Raw genomic sequence first — 16,553 nt, 5'->3', positions numbered from 1 at the left:
GAGAGCGCAGGGGGAGGCAAGAGAGCACGGGGGAGGCAAGAAAGCACGGGGGCAAGAGAGCACAGGGGCAAGAGAGCGCAGGGGGGCAAGAGAGTGCAGGGGAGCAAGAGAGCGCTGGGAGGCAAGAGAACGCGGGGGGGATAAGAGAGCGCGGGGGGACACAAGAGAGCACGGGGGGACACAAGAGAGCACGGGGGGACACAAGAGAGCACGGGGGGACAAGAGAGCACGGGGGTGGGGGACAAGGGAGCACGGGGGTGGGGGACAAGAGAGCACGGGGGGGACAAGTGAGCACAGGGGGGACAAGAGAGCACGGGGGGCAAGAGAGCACGGTGGGGCAAGAGAGCACGGCGGGGCAAGAGAGCGCAGCGGGGGGCAAGAGAGCGTGGGGGCAAGAGAGTGCGGGGGGAGCAAGAGAGTGCGGAGGGCAAGAGAGCGTGGGAGGGCAAGGGAGTGCGGGGTGGGGCAAGGGAGTGCGGGGGGGCAAGAGAGCATGGGGGGGGCAAGAGAGTGTGGTGGGGGCAAGAGAGCGTGGGGGGGCAAGAGAGCGTGGGGGGGCAAGAGAGCATGGGGGGGCAAGAGAGGGTGGGGGGGCAAGAGAGCATGGGGGGGACAAGAGAGCGTGGGGGGGCAAGAGAGGAAGGGGGGCAAGAGAGCATGGGGGGGGCAAGAGAGCGGGGGGGCAAGAGAGCATGGGGGGGCAAGAGAGCATGGGGGGGCAAGAGAGCGTGGTGGGGGCAAGAGAGCATGGGGGGGCAAGAGAGCGTGGGGGGGCAAGAGAGCATGGGGGGGCAAGAGAGGGTTGGGGGGCAAGAGAGCATGGGGGGACAAGAGAGCATGGGGGGGCAAGATAGGAAGGGGGGCAAGAGAGCATGGGGGGGGGGCAAGAGAGCGTGGGGGGGCAAGAGAGCGTGTGGGGGCAAGAGAGCGTGGGGGGGCTAGAGAGCATGGGTGGGCAAGAGAGCGTGGGGGGGCAAGAGAGCGTGGGGGGGCAAGAGAGCATGGGGGGGCAAGAGAGCATGGGGGGGCAATTGAGTGTGGGGGGGCAAGAGAGCGGGGGGCAGAGAGGGGGGCAAGAGAGCAGGGTGGGTAAGAGTGCGGCGGGGTGGGGGGGAAAGAGTGCGGGGGGGCGGTGGGGGGCAAGAGTGTGTGGGGGGTCAAGAGAGCGTGGGGGGGCAAGAGAGCGGGGGGGCAAGAGAGCAGGGGGCAAGAGTGCAGGGGGCGGGGGGGCAAGAGAGCGTGGGGGGCAAGAGAACTTAGGGGGGCAAGAGAGCGGGGGGGCAAGAGAGCGGGCGGGGGCAAGAGTGTGGGGGGGCAAGAGTGTGGGGGGGCGGAGGGGGGTGAGTGCGGGATGGCACAAGAGTGCGGGGGCGGGGGGAACAAGAGTGCGGGGGGGGCAAGATTGCGGGGGGCAAGAGAGCGGGGGGCAAAAGAGCGCGGGGGGCAAGAGAGCGTGGGGGGGGCAAAAGAGCACGGGGGGACAAGAGAGCACGGGGGGACATGAGAGCACAGGAGGGACACAAGAGAGCACGGGGGGGACACGAGAGCATGGGTGTGGGGGAAAAGAGAGCACGGGGGGACAAGTGAGCACGGGGGGGGGGACAACAGAGCACAGGGGGGCAAGAGAGCGCAGCAGGGGACAAGAGAGCGCGGGGGCAAGAGAGCGCGGGGGGCAAGAGAGCGCGGGGGAGCAAGAGTGTGCGTGGGGGGCAAGAAAGCACGGGAGGGCAAGAGAGCGTGGGGGGGTCGGGAGAGTGCGGGGGGAGCTGGGAGGGAGAGTGGGGAGGGGCAGGAGAGTGGGGGGGCAGGAGTGGGGGGGGGCAGGAGTGGGGGGGGGCAGGAGAGAGCTCGGGGGCAGAGGGCAGGGGAGGGTTAGAAAGAGCGCAAGGAGGGGGGTTGGAAAGAGCACAGGGATGGGGGGTGAGAGAGCGCAGGGGGAGCGCAGGGGGAGCGGGAGGGGCAAGGGTTGGAGAGAGCGCAGGGTGGGCGGGGGGTGGGAGAGGACGCGGGGGGGAGAGTGCAGGGGGAGGTGGGGGGGGGGGAGAGTGCAGGGGGAGGCGGGGGTGGGAGAGAGCACAGGGGGGGTAGAGAGCGCAGTGGATATTCACAGTTGAGTGTAAATAGCTGCTTTGCTATTCGCACTCGAGTTGCTATTCGCACTCAATTGGAAATAAAATGGGGAAAAAAATCATCCGAGCCAAGAATCAAACCCTGGTCCATGCTGTTAATGGGCTGCAGCATTACCAATGAGCTATAAGACTTACAGATGCTTTTGTAGTGAATAAAGGCAAGAGGGGCAAGAGGGGCAAGAGGGGCAAGAGGGGCAAGAGGGGCAAGAGGGGCAAGAGGGGCAAGAGTGTAGGGGGCGGGGGGGCAAGAGAGCGTGGGGGGCAAGAGAGCTTGGGGGGGCAAGAGAGCGGGCGGGGCAAGAGTGTGGGGGGGCAAGAGTGTGGGGGGACGGAGGGGGGCGAGTGCAGGATGGCACAAGAGTGCGGGGGCGGGGGGAACAAGAGTGCGGGGGCAAGAGAGCGCAGGGGCAAGAGAGCGGGGGGGCAAAAGAGCGCGGGGGCAAGAGAGTGCGGGGGGGGCAAGAGAGCGCGGGGGGACAAGAGAGCATGGGGGGGACAAGTGAGCACGGGGGGGGGGACAATAGAGCACAGGGGGGCAAGAGAGCATGGCGGGGCAAGAGAGCACAGCAGGGGGCAAGAAAGCGCGGGGGAGCAAGAGTGTGCGTGGGGGGCAAGAAAGCGCGGGAGGGCAAGAGAGCGTGGGGGGGTCAGGAGAGTGCGGGGGGAGCTGGGAGGGAGAGTGGGGAGGGGCAGGAGAGTGGGGGGGGCAGGGGTGGGGGGGCAGGAGTGGGGGGGGCAGGAGAGAGCTCGGGGGCAGAGGGCAGGGGAGGGTTAGAAAGAGCGCAAGGAGGGGGGTTGGAAAGAGCACAGGGATGGGGGGTGAGAGAGCGCAGGGGGAGCGCAGGGGGAGCGGGAGGGGCAAGGGTTGGAGAGAGCGCAGGGTGGGCGGGGGGTGGGAGAGGACGCGGGGGGGGAGAGTGCAGGAGGAGGCGGGGGGTGGGAGAGAGCGCAGGGGGATGCGGGGGGTAGAGAGCGCAGTGGATATTCACAGTTGAGTGTAAATAGCTGCTTTGCTATTCGCACTCAATTGGAAATAAAATGGGGAAAAAAATCATCCAAGCCAAGAATCAAACCCTGGTCCACTCTGTTGATGGGCTGCAGCATTACCAATGAGCTATAAGACTTACAGATGCTTTTGTAGTGAATAAAGGCATTGAAGGTAGACAGAACACTCCCGTATTGACATTCCAGTGTAAATAGCCGCTCGGCTATTCGCACTCGAGTAGAAATAAAATGAAAAAAAAAAACATCCGAGCCAAGAACCGAACCCTGGTCCAATCTGTTGATGGGCTGCAGCATTACCAATGAGCTATAAGACATGCTGATGCTTTTGTTGTGAATAAAGGCATTGAAGGTAGACAGAACACTCCCCTATTGACATTCCATAAACCCTGCATCTGTAATCAGCGCGGCTTTAGGAGCCGCTTCCGCATGCGTGCGGAGGCGTGTGGAAATGCAGGCGACAGCAAGTTTAAATATACGCGCTGAGGGGAGCGGAGGAGCGGTCACGTGACAGCAAACATCCAATGGGGTTGAGGGACTAGCCCCGCCTTCCGCCCCACCTTTGCCACGCCCCCAAAGCAAACTCACAGCCTCACCTGTCAGGCCACAAAAAAGCACCAGCTTCTGCAGGCGAGGCAGAGCAGGAGTGCGGCCCGAGGCACCATGCTCGAGTCCTTAGGCTGCGGCCTGGGAGGGAGCGGGGCGTGCTGGCACACGAGCGCTGCGCCCTGCTCGGCCGTGCAATTTGTGGCTAGGTGCACGCTCATCTGGGGGCGCGGCCACAACGGCACTGAGCTGGTTCGCCCTCATTAGGTGAACCGCTTACGTGACGCGCTTTGAGGCGGAAAATTCAATTTTGCTTGCTCTGCAAGCGTCTCAAGCCCCGATGCTCACCCTGGCTAGACACATTATGCATAATGATGTATACCAATTATAAACTGGGTTACGATAAATGTGCTGTACACCATTGATCTTAATCAGGGCCGCCAACAGCGGGGGAGAAATGGGTACTTGGCAGTACACACACACACACGGGATGTCGCCTTGTTCCGACTGCTGAGGAGCAAGTTGCGGTCGATTATAAGTAATTTGCAGGGGAACAATAGAAGCCAAATCTTTGCTTTTAGCATGGTGACATTATTCTGAGAAAGCAATCAGATCGCAGTATAACAAAGGTTGTTTATTCTTTGGAAGGTGAGATTGCACCTTCAATAGCCAGCACTGAATGAGGAGGCTGCAGACTCACTAGTCTCCTGAATGACAGGGCGTCAGAAGGGAGCGCGTCAAGTGGGGGCGTGGTGGGTGTGTCGGATCATTCTGTCTGCTGGGGATGATTTCACATCGCCCAGCTGACAGGCGCCAAAGCGCGCACGCTGCGTTGTAAAGCCACGTGTGTGAACGCTGTCTAACTCTTGTCTCACTGGCTGAGCGGTATGTCGGCTCCAAAGAGTTCTGTTCCAACTCATGCGGCTCAGTCACGGTGGTGTGTGTTAGTTCCTCCTTACTCCATTTACTGGCACTGGATTTTCAGAGGGGCATGTGGGGGGACATCAAAGAGGCATGTGGGGGGACATCAAAATGGCATGTGGGGGGGACATCAGAGGTGCATGTGGGGGACATCAGAGGGGCATGTGGGGGACATCAGAGGGGCATGTGTGGGGACATCAGAGGGGCATGTGGGGGGACAGCGAGGGGCATGTAGGGGGAAATCAGAGGGGCATGGAGGGACATCAGAGGGGCATGTGGGGGGACATCAGAGGGACTTGTGGGGGACATCAGAGGGGCATGTGGGGGACATCAGAGGGGCATGTGGGGGGACATTCAGAGGGGCATGTGGGGGGACATCGGAGGGCCGCGCGGGGGAGCTTTGGAGGGCCGCATGGGGGAGCATCGGAGGGCCATGCGGGAGAGCATCGGAGGGCCGCGCGGGAGCATCAAAGGGGCATGTGGGGGGACATCAGAGGCGGCATGTTTGGGGACATCAAAGGGGCATGTGGGGGGACATCAGAGGGGCATGTGGGGGGAAAATCAGAGGGGCATGTGGGGGACATCGGAGGGCCCGCGCGGGGGAGCTTCGGAGGGCCGCATGGGGGAGCATCGGAGGGCCGCGTGGGGAACATCAAAGGGGCATGTGGGGGGACATCGGAGACATGGGGAGCGCCGCACGGGGGACATCGGAGACATGAGAGGGGCCGCGCGGGGGATGTCGGAGACCCAGAGAGGCGCGCGGGGGACATCGGAGGGGCATGTGGGGGGACATCGGAGGGGCATGTGGGGGGACATCGGAGGGGCATGTGGGGGGACATCAAAGAGGCATGTGGGGTGCATTGGAGGGGCATGTGGGGGAGAATCTGGAGGGGCACGTGGGGGAGCATCGGAAGGAGCACGTGGGGGGGACATCGGAGGGGCAATAAGAGGATGGGAGAGGCGTGTGGGGGTATGGGAGATGCATGGGAGGGGCACGGGAGAGTACTTACGTGCTCAGATGCGCTCATCAATTATTAAGACTTAGAAAAGGATGGCCCGCTTCCATGCGAGCTCATATAGAGCCTGGATGCGCGCCAAAAAAAAAGAAAATTGTCACTGTGTGCCAAGTCGCATCACGCCAATCAAACAGGAGGATTTTTCCAGCAGCGAGCAGGGAAAATTAAAAAAAAAACACGTGCGCATATATATCTATATATATATATTTGAAAATCTTGTTGTTGAGTCTCTGTAGACTATTTGCTTGGTCCATCTGTCTGCCCGCCCTCCCACGGCTCTCATTTGCCGGTGTGTCTGCCCCACCCTGTGTCCCGCCCCCCACGGCTCTCATTGGCCCCCCAGAGCACGCTCTCTCTCTCACAACAGGCCGCCTCCCTTCCCGGCTCTCACATCCCACAGACTCTCACCCTTCCCCGGCGCTCACCCTTACAAACACCACTCACCTGTCCCCAGCTCTCACTCCTTCCCCCAGCTCTCCCTCACACACCGCTCCCCTTCCCACGGCTCTCACCCTTCCCACGGCTCTCACCACTTCCCCGGCTCTCACCCTTCCCCTGTGCTCTCCCTCACACACACACACCGCTCCCTCCCCCAGCCCCTCCAAATCCCCCCCACAGAGCACGCTCTCTGCGGCTCTCACCTCACACAGGCCGCTCCCCATCTCTGAGATCGCTCCTCCGGCTCTCTCTGCCTCTCCAATGAAGTGCATGTTCAACGTCGGGTGCACAGCACCTCCTCACTGGAGCGTTTCAGCCTCGCCGGGGGTCACGGACACCGCTGAGGAGCCCGAGGTGGATGAGGAGGACGGCCAGGTACCCGGAGGAAGAGGAGTGCGGCCGTGTGCAAGGTGAGGAAACGCTGGGGAATGGGTTTTTTCACATGTCCCTGACTCCCCCCCCCCTGCTTTTTGCCCCCTGCCACTTTGCCCCCCTTTCCCTGCCCTTTGCCCACCCCCTCCCTCCCTGCCCTTTTGCCCCCTCCTCACCCTCCCTGTCCCTTCCCCCTCCCTCTCCTCCACTGCCCTTTCCCCGCCTCCCTCCCTGCCCTTTGCTCCAACTGCCCTTTGCCCCCCCCTTCCCCTCTCCCTTTGCCTCACCCTTCCCTTCCTCTTTGCCCTCCCCCTTCCCTTTTGCCCCCCTTCCCTGCCCTCTTTGCCCCCCCCTTCCCTGCCCTTTGCCCCCCTTCCTGCCTCCCTTTGCACCCTTCCATTCCCTGCCTTTTGCCCCCCTTCCCTGCCCTTTGCCCCCCTTCCTGCCCTTGCCCCCCTTCCCTGCCCTTTTGCCCCCACCTTGCGCTGCCCTATGCCCTCTGCCCTCCCTGCCCTTTGCCCTCCCTGCCCTTCACGCCCCCTGCCCTTGCCCCCGCCGTTCCACGCCCGGGTCAACACCGGGTATATCAGCTAGTATATTATATTATATATATATATTCTGTCTCTCTCACTAGGAATGTGTAATAATATATCATATATTTCCAACACATATAAAAAATAACACAACCCCCCCAATACATATAAAACATACCCCAAACAACCCCAATACATATATATATATTAAAAATCAGACTTACCTGCAGTGGGGGGGGGAGTGGCACGGTGCGACGGTGCCTGCGAGTGTGGTGCGGCGGTGCTGGGGGTGGGGGAACAATGCTGCGGTGGGGCGGCTGTACGGGGGGTTTCCTGCGGCTGCGGGGGGTGTCTGGCGGCTGCGGTGGGTGGCGGGACGGCCCTGTCATGCGGAGGGAGGGGGGTGCAGAGGGGGGGGGGGGTGGCGGGGGGCCCGGCGGCTGGTCACAGCAGGTTCCCGCTCCAGCCCCGCTGCAGGCACCATTGCCACTGCTCACGAGCGTGCACCAGTGTGTTGCGGGGGTGGGGCCGATGCTGGCCCAAATGGGGGGGGGGGTGGCCCATTGGCAATGGGGGGTGGCGCATGTTTTGGCCCGATGGGGAGGGGGGGGTAGCGGAATGACACGGGGGGTGAGGTGGCAGTGCTGCGAGAGGCCCGGCGGGCTGGTCACAAGCAGCTGCCACCGGCCACGAAGCACCTGTCTCGCATTGCAGCTCCCACGCGAGTCGGGGCTCCCTCTCACGCCAGCGTGCCAGAAGCTAACCCAGACTACTTCTCGGCGCTTCCACAGGGAGACACCGCAATTTTTTTTGGCAGCGATTTTTTTTTAAATTAACAGGCACCCCGACTGCGCGGGGGGCCCGGGCGGCCGGGCCCCCCTGACCCACGGGGCCAGGGACACCAGTACCCTTTCTCCCCGCTGTTGGCGGCCCTGATTAAGATCAATGGTGTACAGCACATAAATCGTAACCCAGTTTATAATTAACATATACAGACCAGCGCCCAAAAAGAGTCCAAAGTCCCTAATAGAGTCCAAACAGATGGAAGGGAAGATAATCCAAAGTGGTCCAATCACTTGGAAGAATCTCCAATCCGGGGGTCCGTGACATAGGGACAGAAACAAAGAATAATATATAGTGTAATACGTAATGTTAAAATGGGACAACAACATGAAACACTTAACAGAAGACAAACATAAAACAATCAAGCTGAAAGAAAAATAACTATTTAATAAAACAAACGGAGCCTGCTGCAGCTGCTCATCAAGGGGTTAAAACCCAAAACCTTTTAACCCCTTGATGACCAGCTGCAGCAGGCTCCATTTGTTTTATTAAATAGTTATTTTTCTTTCAGCTTGATTGTTTTATGTTTGTCTTCTGTTATGTGTTTCATGTTGTTTGTCCCATTTTAACATTACGTATTACACTATTATTATTCTTTGTTTCTGTCCCTATGTCACGGATCCCCGGATTGGAGATCTTCCAGTGATTGGACCATTTGGATTATCATCCCTTCCATCTGTTTGGACTCTATTAGGGACTTTGGACTCTTTTTGGGCGCTGGTTTGTATATGTTCTTTGTGTTCTCTCTGGTGTTGTTCTGCTAGTGTTCCTGGCTGCCCTGTACACATTGTGTTATTATTGTTAGTATTTTAATTGCACGTAGCGCCTAAGCACTTTTCTTTGTGTTACCAGTTTATAATTGGTATACATCATTATGCATAATGTGTCTGGCCAGGGTGAGCATCGGGGCTTGAGACGCTTGCAGAGCAAACAAAATTGAATTTTCTGCCTCTAAGTGCGTCACGTAAGCAATTCACCTAATGAGGGCGAACCAGCTCAGTGCCGTTGTGGCCGCGCCCCCAGATGAGCGTGCACCTAGCCACAAATTGCACGCTGAGCAGGGCGCAGCGCTCGTGTGCCAGCACGCCCCGCTCCCTCCCAGGCCGCAGTCTAAGGACTCGGGCATGATGCCTTGGGCCATGCTCCTGCTCTGCCTCGCCTGCAGAAGCTGGTGCTTTTTTGTGGCCTGACAGGTGAGGCAATGAGCGTGCTTTGGGGGCGTGGTGAAGGCGTGGCAGAGGTGGGGAAGGAGGCGGGGCTAATCCATCAACCCCATTGGATGTTTGCTGTCACGTGGCCGCTCCTCCGCTCCCCTCAGCGCGTATATTTAAACTTGCCTGTCGCCTGCATTTCCACAAGCCTCCGCACGCATGCGGAAGCGGCTCCTAAAGCCGCGCTGATTACAGATGCAGGGGGTCAATGTCAATAGGGGAGTGTTCTGTCTACCTTCAATGCCTTTATTCACGACAAAAGAATCAGAAAGTCTTATAGCTCATTGGTAATGCTGCAGCCCATCAACAGAGTGGACCAGGGTTCGATTCTTGGCTCGGATGTTTTTTTTTTTTTCCATTTTATTTCCACTCGAGTGCGAATAGCCGAGCAGCTATTTGCACTCAACTGTGAATATCCACTGCCGTATAGAGCGCAAGGGGGGCCGGGAGAGAGCGCAGGGGGGGAGGGAGGGGCGGGAGATAAATAAATAATAATCGGTAGTGATGTCACTGCTCTGTGGGTGCGAGACCCGAGCCGTCTGTGACACGTGGTAGTGTGGAGGAGCTGAGCACTAAACAGGAGAAGGAAACTGAAGGCCACTTACAACAAGATCTTCTGCCATTATTATTATTGTGGGTGTATTACTTACTTGTCAATCACACTGCAGTAAACTGTGCTTCTCCATTAGTGTTTTTGGCACCTTTTCTTCATTTTTCCCAGTGGATTACTGTGTATAGGTTAGCTGCACATTTTACTATTAGGAAGAATGAGTGCTTTGGTTATCCATGAGTCAATGTGCTGTTACGGGCTTTTAGACTTGACCAGGGAATTTAACAGATTATATCTATAGGAGAAATGTGTTTTCAAATGGCATTACTACTTTTGAAAACAATTATAATCCTGTATTTGTTTATTATAATCCAGTGGTTTACATCATGTGTGTCATGATTTAATAATCATCCCGGGACAGAGAATTACCTAGCCATTAATGCCAAGTGTGGAAGAGTTTTTAACCCATCCATGCATTCATGGCCAGGTAATGTGTTGTCCCGAGTGGATTATTACTATTATAGACTACATTTTTATATATTTTATAATTAGATAAAAAAAATTTACCAACTGGCTGACCTCCCCCTTCTCTGATCTTTCGGTTCTGGACATCCCACCCACTCCCCCAGCTCACTTCTTTATTGCTCCCTCCACCCCCAGTTTATCTAGCCTTTCACTCACCCTCCAGATCTCCCCTGATGGCCCCTGGATCATCATAGCATCACTGGAGGATTTTAAATCAGGGTTTCCCAAACTTTTTTTTCCGTGACCCGGTTATTTTTGAACTTCTCCTTCGTGACCCACTAAAAATGTTATCGCCTATAGGGCCTGCACAGACACACACACACAGCCACTGATACACACACACACACACACACACACACAGCCACTGATACACACACACACACACGCAGCCACTGACAGACACTCAGCCACTGACAGACACGCAGCCACTGACAGACACGCACTGATACACATACGCAGCCACTGACACGCACGCAGCCACACAGAGACACTGATACACACACACAGACACTGATACACACACGCACAGCCACTGATACACACACACAGCCACTGATACACACACACAGCCACTGATACACACACACAGCCACTGATACACACACACACACACACACTGATACTGATACACACACACACACACACACTGATACAGATACACACACACAGATACAGATACACACACACTCGCTCTCCCCTATACGCACACAGACACAAACAGTGAATTACAGGCAATGACGGAGGTGGGAGGAGGGGGCCAGGGACACCTGGGTGGGTGGGTGGGGCCAGGGACACCTGGGTGGGTGGGTGGGGCCAGGGACACCTGGGTGGGTGGGTGGGGCCAGGGACACCTGGGTGGGTGGGGCCAGGGACACCTGGGTGGGTGGGAGAAGGGGGCCAGGGACACCTGGGTGGGTGGGAGAAGGGGGCCAGAGACACCTGGGTGGGTGGGAGAAGGGGGCCAGGGACACCTGGGTGGGTGGGAGGAGGGGGCCAGGGACACCTGGGTGGGTGGGAGGAGGGGGCCAGGGACACCCCGGTGGGTGGGTGGGAGTAGGGGGCCAGGGACACCTTAGGAGGGGGCCAGGGACACCTGGGCTTGGAGGGGGCCAGGGACACCTGGGTGGGTGGGGCCAGGGACACCTGGGTGGGTGGGTGGAGGGGGCCAGGGACACCTGGGTGGGTGGGAGGAGGGGGCCAGGGACACTTGGGTGGGAGGCAGTGACTGGGTGGGAGAGAGTCACTGGGTGACAGTGACTGGGTGGGGTGACTTACCTTGCCGCCGGACGCTTTCCCCTGCTGCCCCTGATATCCCCTGCTGCCCGAGACGGGAGGTGGGCTTGGGGGCACGGGAGATGGGCTCGGAGGGGGTGCCATGGGAGGTGAGCTCGGGAAGCTGGCCGCGGGGGGAAGCAGGCCGCAGTAGGAGCTTGTACTTCCCCCTCCGTCCCACATAACGTGCGGGCCGCAGAGGAGCTGCTACTTCCTCCTCCATCCCACGTTGGGAGCGGGGGGGAGGAAGGGAAGGGAGCGGGCCCTGCGCATGCGCGCGGGACCGCGGGGGGAATCGCCGCCATTTTTTTAACTTAAGCGGGGGGGGGGAGGGAGGGGCGGAGACACCGCGCGGCCAGCCTCGCTGCGACCCGGCAATTTTGGTGCCGGGGGACGGGAGACACCGCGCGGCCAGCCTCGCTGCGACCCCGCAATTTTGGTGCTGTGGCCCGGTGCCGGGTCGCGACCCACCATTTGGGAAACGCTGTTTTAAAGAATTCAGAAAGGCTAGAGTTGATGAAATCTGATTTCAACGTGAGGATCCGATTTTTGCCTGAAAAGCTCGGGAAGGGGATTCAGACCAGTCCGCCCATCTCTAGTAAATATGCAGCAATTTTATCCAATTGACTGATTTTGGTCATAACAATTTATTTCAACATATCATTAAATTAGAATAGGTGTATTTTATTATTATTATTATTATAGAAATGTATATTCTATCATTTTTAAAAGAAGCTATGTAAGGTACATTCTTGGCCAAGGTCATTTTGTTTGCCCGCTAGCCAATTACTAATAAGCACAGGAGAAGAACACACCAATGCTTGAAACTTAAATAAACAAAACAGTTTTATGCAGAAAGAATAAGACATCAGACTTTACAAACCTTGTTTAATATAATAATGAGCTAAAGCTATTAAAAATCATACGTCAATACAACAATAATTCATGTAGGTTTATGCTAGCGTGAAAAGGCCCTTATTGAAGAAGATCAGAAGTAATTTGCCAAAAACAGCAAATTGACGAGAATAACAGTTTTCGCGACCAGCCGCTTTAGACCTTATTGAATAAGGTCGTAAATGAGGGTGAAGTAGAGACTGCATTGCGAATTGTAATAAAAGACACTTCCTGCATCTGCTTGACATCTATGGTCTCTATATGGATTGATGGGCCTGAGACTAGTAGCAACCAGAACATCGTGTAGTAGGGATTAAGAAAGTGATGACTTTTTCAGTGGCATAGATAGGAATTGAAAACTTTCAGATGTATTGAGTAGAATTCAAACCAAATATATTCCATCCATACTGAAAAGAAGACACTTGATGGGAATGACATTAGCAGGACCTGGATGTTTGTTGTACAGTATAGTACCTTGTAATCTGTGGCTATTGGGTTACTTTATTATGCAGACGTAGAAGTAATGTAAGGCGTCTAAATGTAGCTGCACTAACACCACTATTCGATAAGCTGTGCAGTCCTTAACACCTCATTGAAAAAGCAATAAGTTCTATTTACTGTACTTGACTTGCTAACAACGCAGTAATCAATTCTCGGAACCTAATAGCACATAAGGAAAATGTGAATACAGTTGATGGGTAAATCCTATGCATCTGATAATGAGGATTAAATTACTTTGTATTAGCAGAGAGTGACTCTGATATGTCCTCTGTACTGAATTCCTTCATTGTAAAATTAACCTGTACCCATTTGGAGAAGTACTCTTGAGAAGTTCCTTCTGCATTTTCTACCACAAAGCTGAGGATTTTTATCAGTGGGATGTTTGAGCATGTTAAGTAGATGCCAGTGACTCCCCAATCCTGCATGCACTTTGGTTCCTTGCAGAATATTTTGAACATCTTTGTATATCCTTGGAAACCTCTTGGTTTGGGATGGGGTTTAGTGATGTACCGTTCCTTAAAGTATTTATCTATCACTGTGTGGTGACTCCCCTGTGTGGAAGAGAAGGCATATCAATGTAACATTCAGAATATTAAAGTCACAGATGTTTATGCTGTGCATATTACAGACATTACTCTATATCCCCAGAAGCAGATGATCTGGCTGTTTTTGACTGACATTCCTTATTGACTCCATGGGGAGTTGTGGCTGCTTTGGTGCATATAGAATAAGCCCCTACGACTGTTGAGAGACATTCATATGTTAGGGTTTCATCACATACTACAAAACAGGACATAGCAATGTCGTTATATGATAATTGGGTATTAGGCTTACAACCCTGAGTAAGTCAATTCAATAGCCTTACTGTGGGTATTCCTGCTCTAGCTCTTGCAGTGTTATGCTTCTGAGGAATAAATAAGTAAAGTAATAATCTATCAATGCTATTAAGCCAGGTCTCTGTAAATCAATCTCCATGGGGTCCATTCATTAAGCATTGAAATAACACAGAGTGAAAATGAGTTAACAAATTATAACAAAACAATTCCATAGCAACATGAACAGACCTCCTAAAGCTGTTACTTGTTTTATAGACTTCCAGAGTATAAAACTGCTAGAGACAGAATTGTGACTAGAACCTTAAATGTGGGGTTCTGAGCTTGCTGAGATTGTGTTTTTGTTCATTTAAATTTTCAACTGGCAATCAGTTGTTTGGAAGTTAGTGGCCCCTCCTCCCAGGGTTTAAGCTCACCCCACCCCACCTTTTTAAAGTAGCAGGTTTTTTTTCATTTTGCTGTATGGACAGATTCACTGCGGTCATTTTCCCTCCAACAGAGGTAAAAGAGAAGTTTCAACAGTTTAGTTAGGACCTGCAAATTTGGTTATGCCTTGACGTGGCTGCAGGCTTATAACGTTTTGGCGAAAGGGATGAACTAAATGACCCTTACTCATGAGAATATTATTATTGAAGTATTTAACTATATACTATTTAGTATGTATTTTGTCACATTGGATGCAGCATTGGCTTTTCTGTCTTTTGTTGTATACATTTGCACACGCTCAGTAGCACCCCTTTTGACATAAATATATATGTATATGATGTGGTGGGTTTCGGGGTTCAGAGCTTGCTGGGAGAGTGTGCTTTTTAACCTTAAATGTAATGCATTTCTGGAGCAGTTCATTGCTTGCAAGGACCCTGGTAATCAGAAGTGAGGACTTATTATTTTGCTTTGTACAACTCACCTGTATGGTTCTGATGTCATCTGTATTGCATACAAATGTTTTGCATTTCCCACAAAGCAACTTCTTATTTCCTTCTGTTGGCTGCGGTACGTCACACAATTTTTTAAAGTCACGAATTTTCTTTTCTTCCTTTTGCAATTGACGGATCTTGGGGAAAAAAAATTATAATAATACTCCTGTCCATTTTTAGTGCTGTACCCAATACTTTAATCGATGTCGAACTCTCATGTTGGTCCATACAAACATCTCACAACCTACAATAAATATATACTTCTCCTGAATCAAAACAGACACTAGAACTGTGTACTAAATCTTGCAATAACGTTGGCTTCCTAAATTAAATGCTCTGGTTGTAGACCGACTCCCATCTCCCAGAGCCTCAGGAAGAAAAAGCATTTTCTCACTGCTCTGGGGAAGGTGACAGCTATGGGCAGTTGTAGCGAGTCTGTGTTAGGCTGAGGCCCCAGTACCTCCGCTGCACGCGCGCCCGCGAGACTGCCGGCACGTGCAGCCGATTCCCCGGTCTGCAGTGAGCATGCAGGAAGAGAGACCAGGAGGGGGGGGGAGGCGTGGCGGGGGAGTGATAGGGGCGCGGCCATGACGTCACCCGGCAGGTTCGCCCTCATTGCCTGAACCGCCGGGGGCCTGGCTTAGCGCTCAGTCACGAGTCCTGCTCTCAATTCTATTGAGAGCAGGAGCAACTCTCGCCACAGTGCTGCGGCCCCCCCTGGCAGCGGGCCCGGCGCCATTGAGGGGAGGGATCTCGTCCCTGCAGCGTCCGCCACAGTGGGCGCTGCAGTAGACAGCGGGGACCAGGCCTTAGTGAACTACGCTGCCAGCATCTGCTTTCCCCTTGCCCATAGCTTGCTGCAGTCTGTTTCCTTTGACGAATCTCTGGATGCGGAGAAACGACGTTGTAATCATACTTTTGCAAATGTAAGATCCTGCTCAACACAGAGAGACATCACACAAAGAAAGAACCACTGTACAGGTAGTCAGAGACTTTCCAACTTCAGAACGGCTTTGTGTGATTTTCATTTAAACCACTGTCAATAACCCAAATGTTGGGTCATCTAAACTAAGCAGAGCTACGTGGTAAGGCACCTTACAGCCTGAGTAGGTGAATGGGCCATAATGTAACATGCAGCGTAGCACCACATACAAAATATGCAGCTTGGCTTCTTAAACATATCACTATTCATTCCTTTGGGACATACTGTACAAGGTTTTTCTTCTTCTGTGTTGTCCTTTGCCACCTGTGTCTATTCAGCTACGATGGTCTGTCCGTGACACAAAAAGTTACCTTATTCAGAAACGCCTCTCCCTCCAGTTTCTGCAACTGGGTGACAGCATCATTCATCACTTGCTCCTGTAATATGTTAATCCTTTCCTTTTCTGCTTCCTCTGGTTTGCTTGTCACAAGGAAGCACTTACAGTCCTTCGCTCTTCCTCGACCTGTGTGAAATAACATACACTTTACATGCTGCTTCTGCTTGTTAAACCTTCTCTTTGCTGGCTTGTATAACAGGGCTCTGTAACTACAAATTAAGAAGACTTAAAAAATATTATACATTTAATGTTTGCAAGCATTTATAACATCTGTACCATACATATTCACATGAGTAAACATACGGTATGAATATTTACATGTGTCTTAGTTTAAAATGTTGCACTTATTTGCCTGATGCATTGAAATTAGCTGGGGAAGGCAGTTCAACAACCAGTCAAAGACCATTCGTGGGCAAGGTTTGGCCACAGGCTGCTAGTTGAAGATGCCTTTAGTATACAGTAAGCTACAGATGCAGCGGCCATTATTCGAACAAATCTCGAAATGGAATTTCGATATATGCCCCTGATCCTTCCAAGTTTAGCCTAAAGGCGCCTCGGATTGACACAGCAGGGGTGATTACGTCCGGATCTGTCTGTCCGTAATACAGTAGACGTACAATTGCAGGGTTTTTATTAAAATTCTAACATAACAGTAGTGTAGCAGGGGTCTCCGGAGCTGAACAAAGTTGATTTCAGCCTCAGGGACCCCCTACTTCCCGAGTTACAGGCTC

General features: G+C 53.9%; 1 protein-coding gene across 1 annotated transcript in view; it reads right to left on the bottom strand.

Moving 5' to 3' along the window:
- Nucleotides 1-12,229: 12,229 nt before the first annotated feature.
- The window catches only part of RIGI (RNA sensor RIG-I), an 87,202-nt gene continuing 82,878 nt past the window's right edge, over nucleotides 12,230-16,553 (bottom strand). Inside the window, exons 19-21 of the mRNA XM_075594713.1 lie at nucleotides 15,797-15,948; nucleotides 14,494-14,640; nucleotides 12,230-13,304 (exon numbers count right to left, since the gene is read on the bottom strand). Of these exons, the coding sequence (XP_075450828.1) occupies nucleotides 12,984-13,304; nucleotides 14,494-14,640; nucleotides 15,797-15,948 (620 nt within the window). The 3' untranslated portion in view covers nucleotides 12,230-12,983. The remainder of the gene's footprint in view (nucleotides 13,305-14,493; nucleotides 14,641-15,796; nucleotides 15,949-16,553) is intronic.

The sequence above is a fragment of the Ascaphus truei genome, chromosome 1, assembly GCF_040206685.1.
Source record: "Ascaphus truei isolate aAscTru1 chromosome 1, aAscTru1.hap1, whole genome shotgun sequence".
Lineage (NCBI taxonomy): Eukaryota > Metazoa > Chordata > Amphibia > Anura > Ascaphidae > Ascaphus > Ascaphus truei.
Note: the sequence above shows the minus strand (reverse complement) of the source record. Positions and strands in the feature narration are given on the sequence as shown.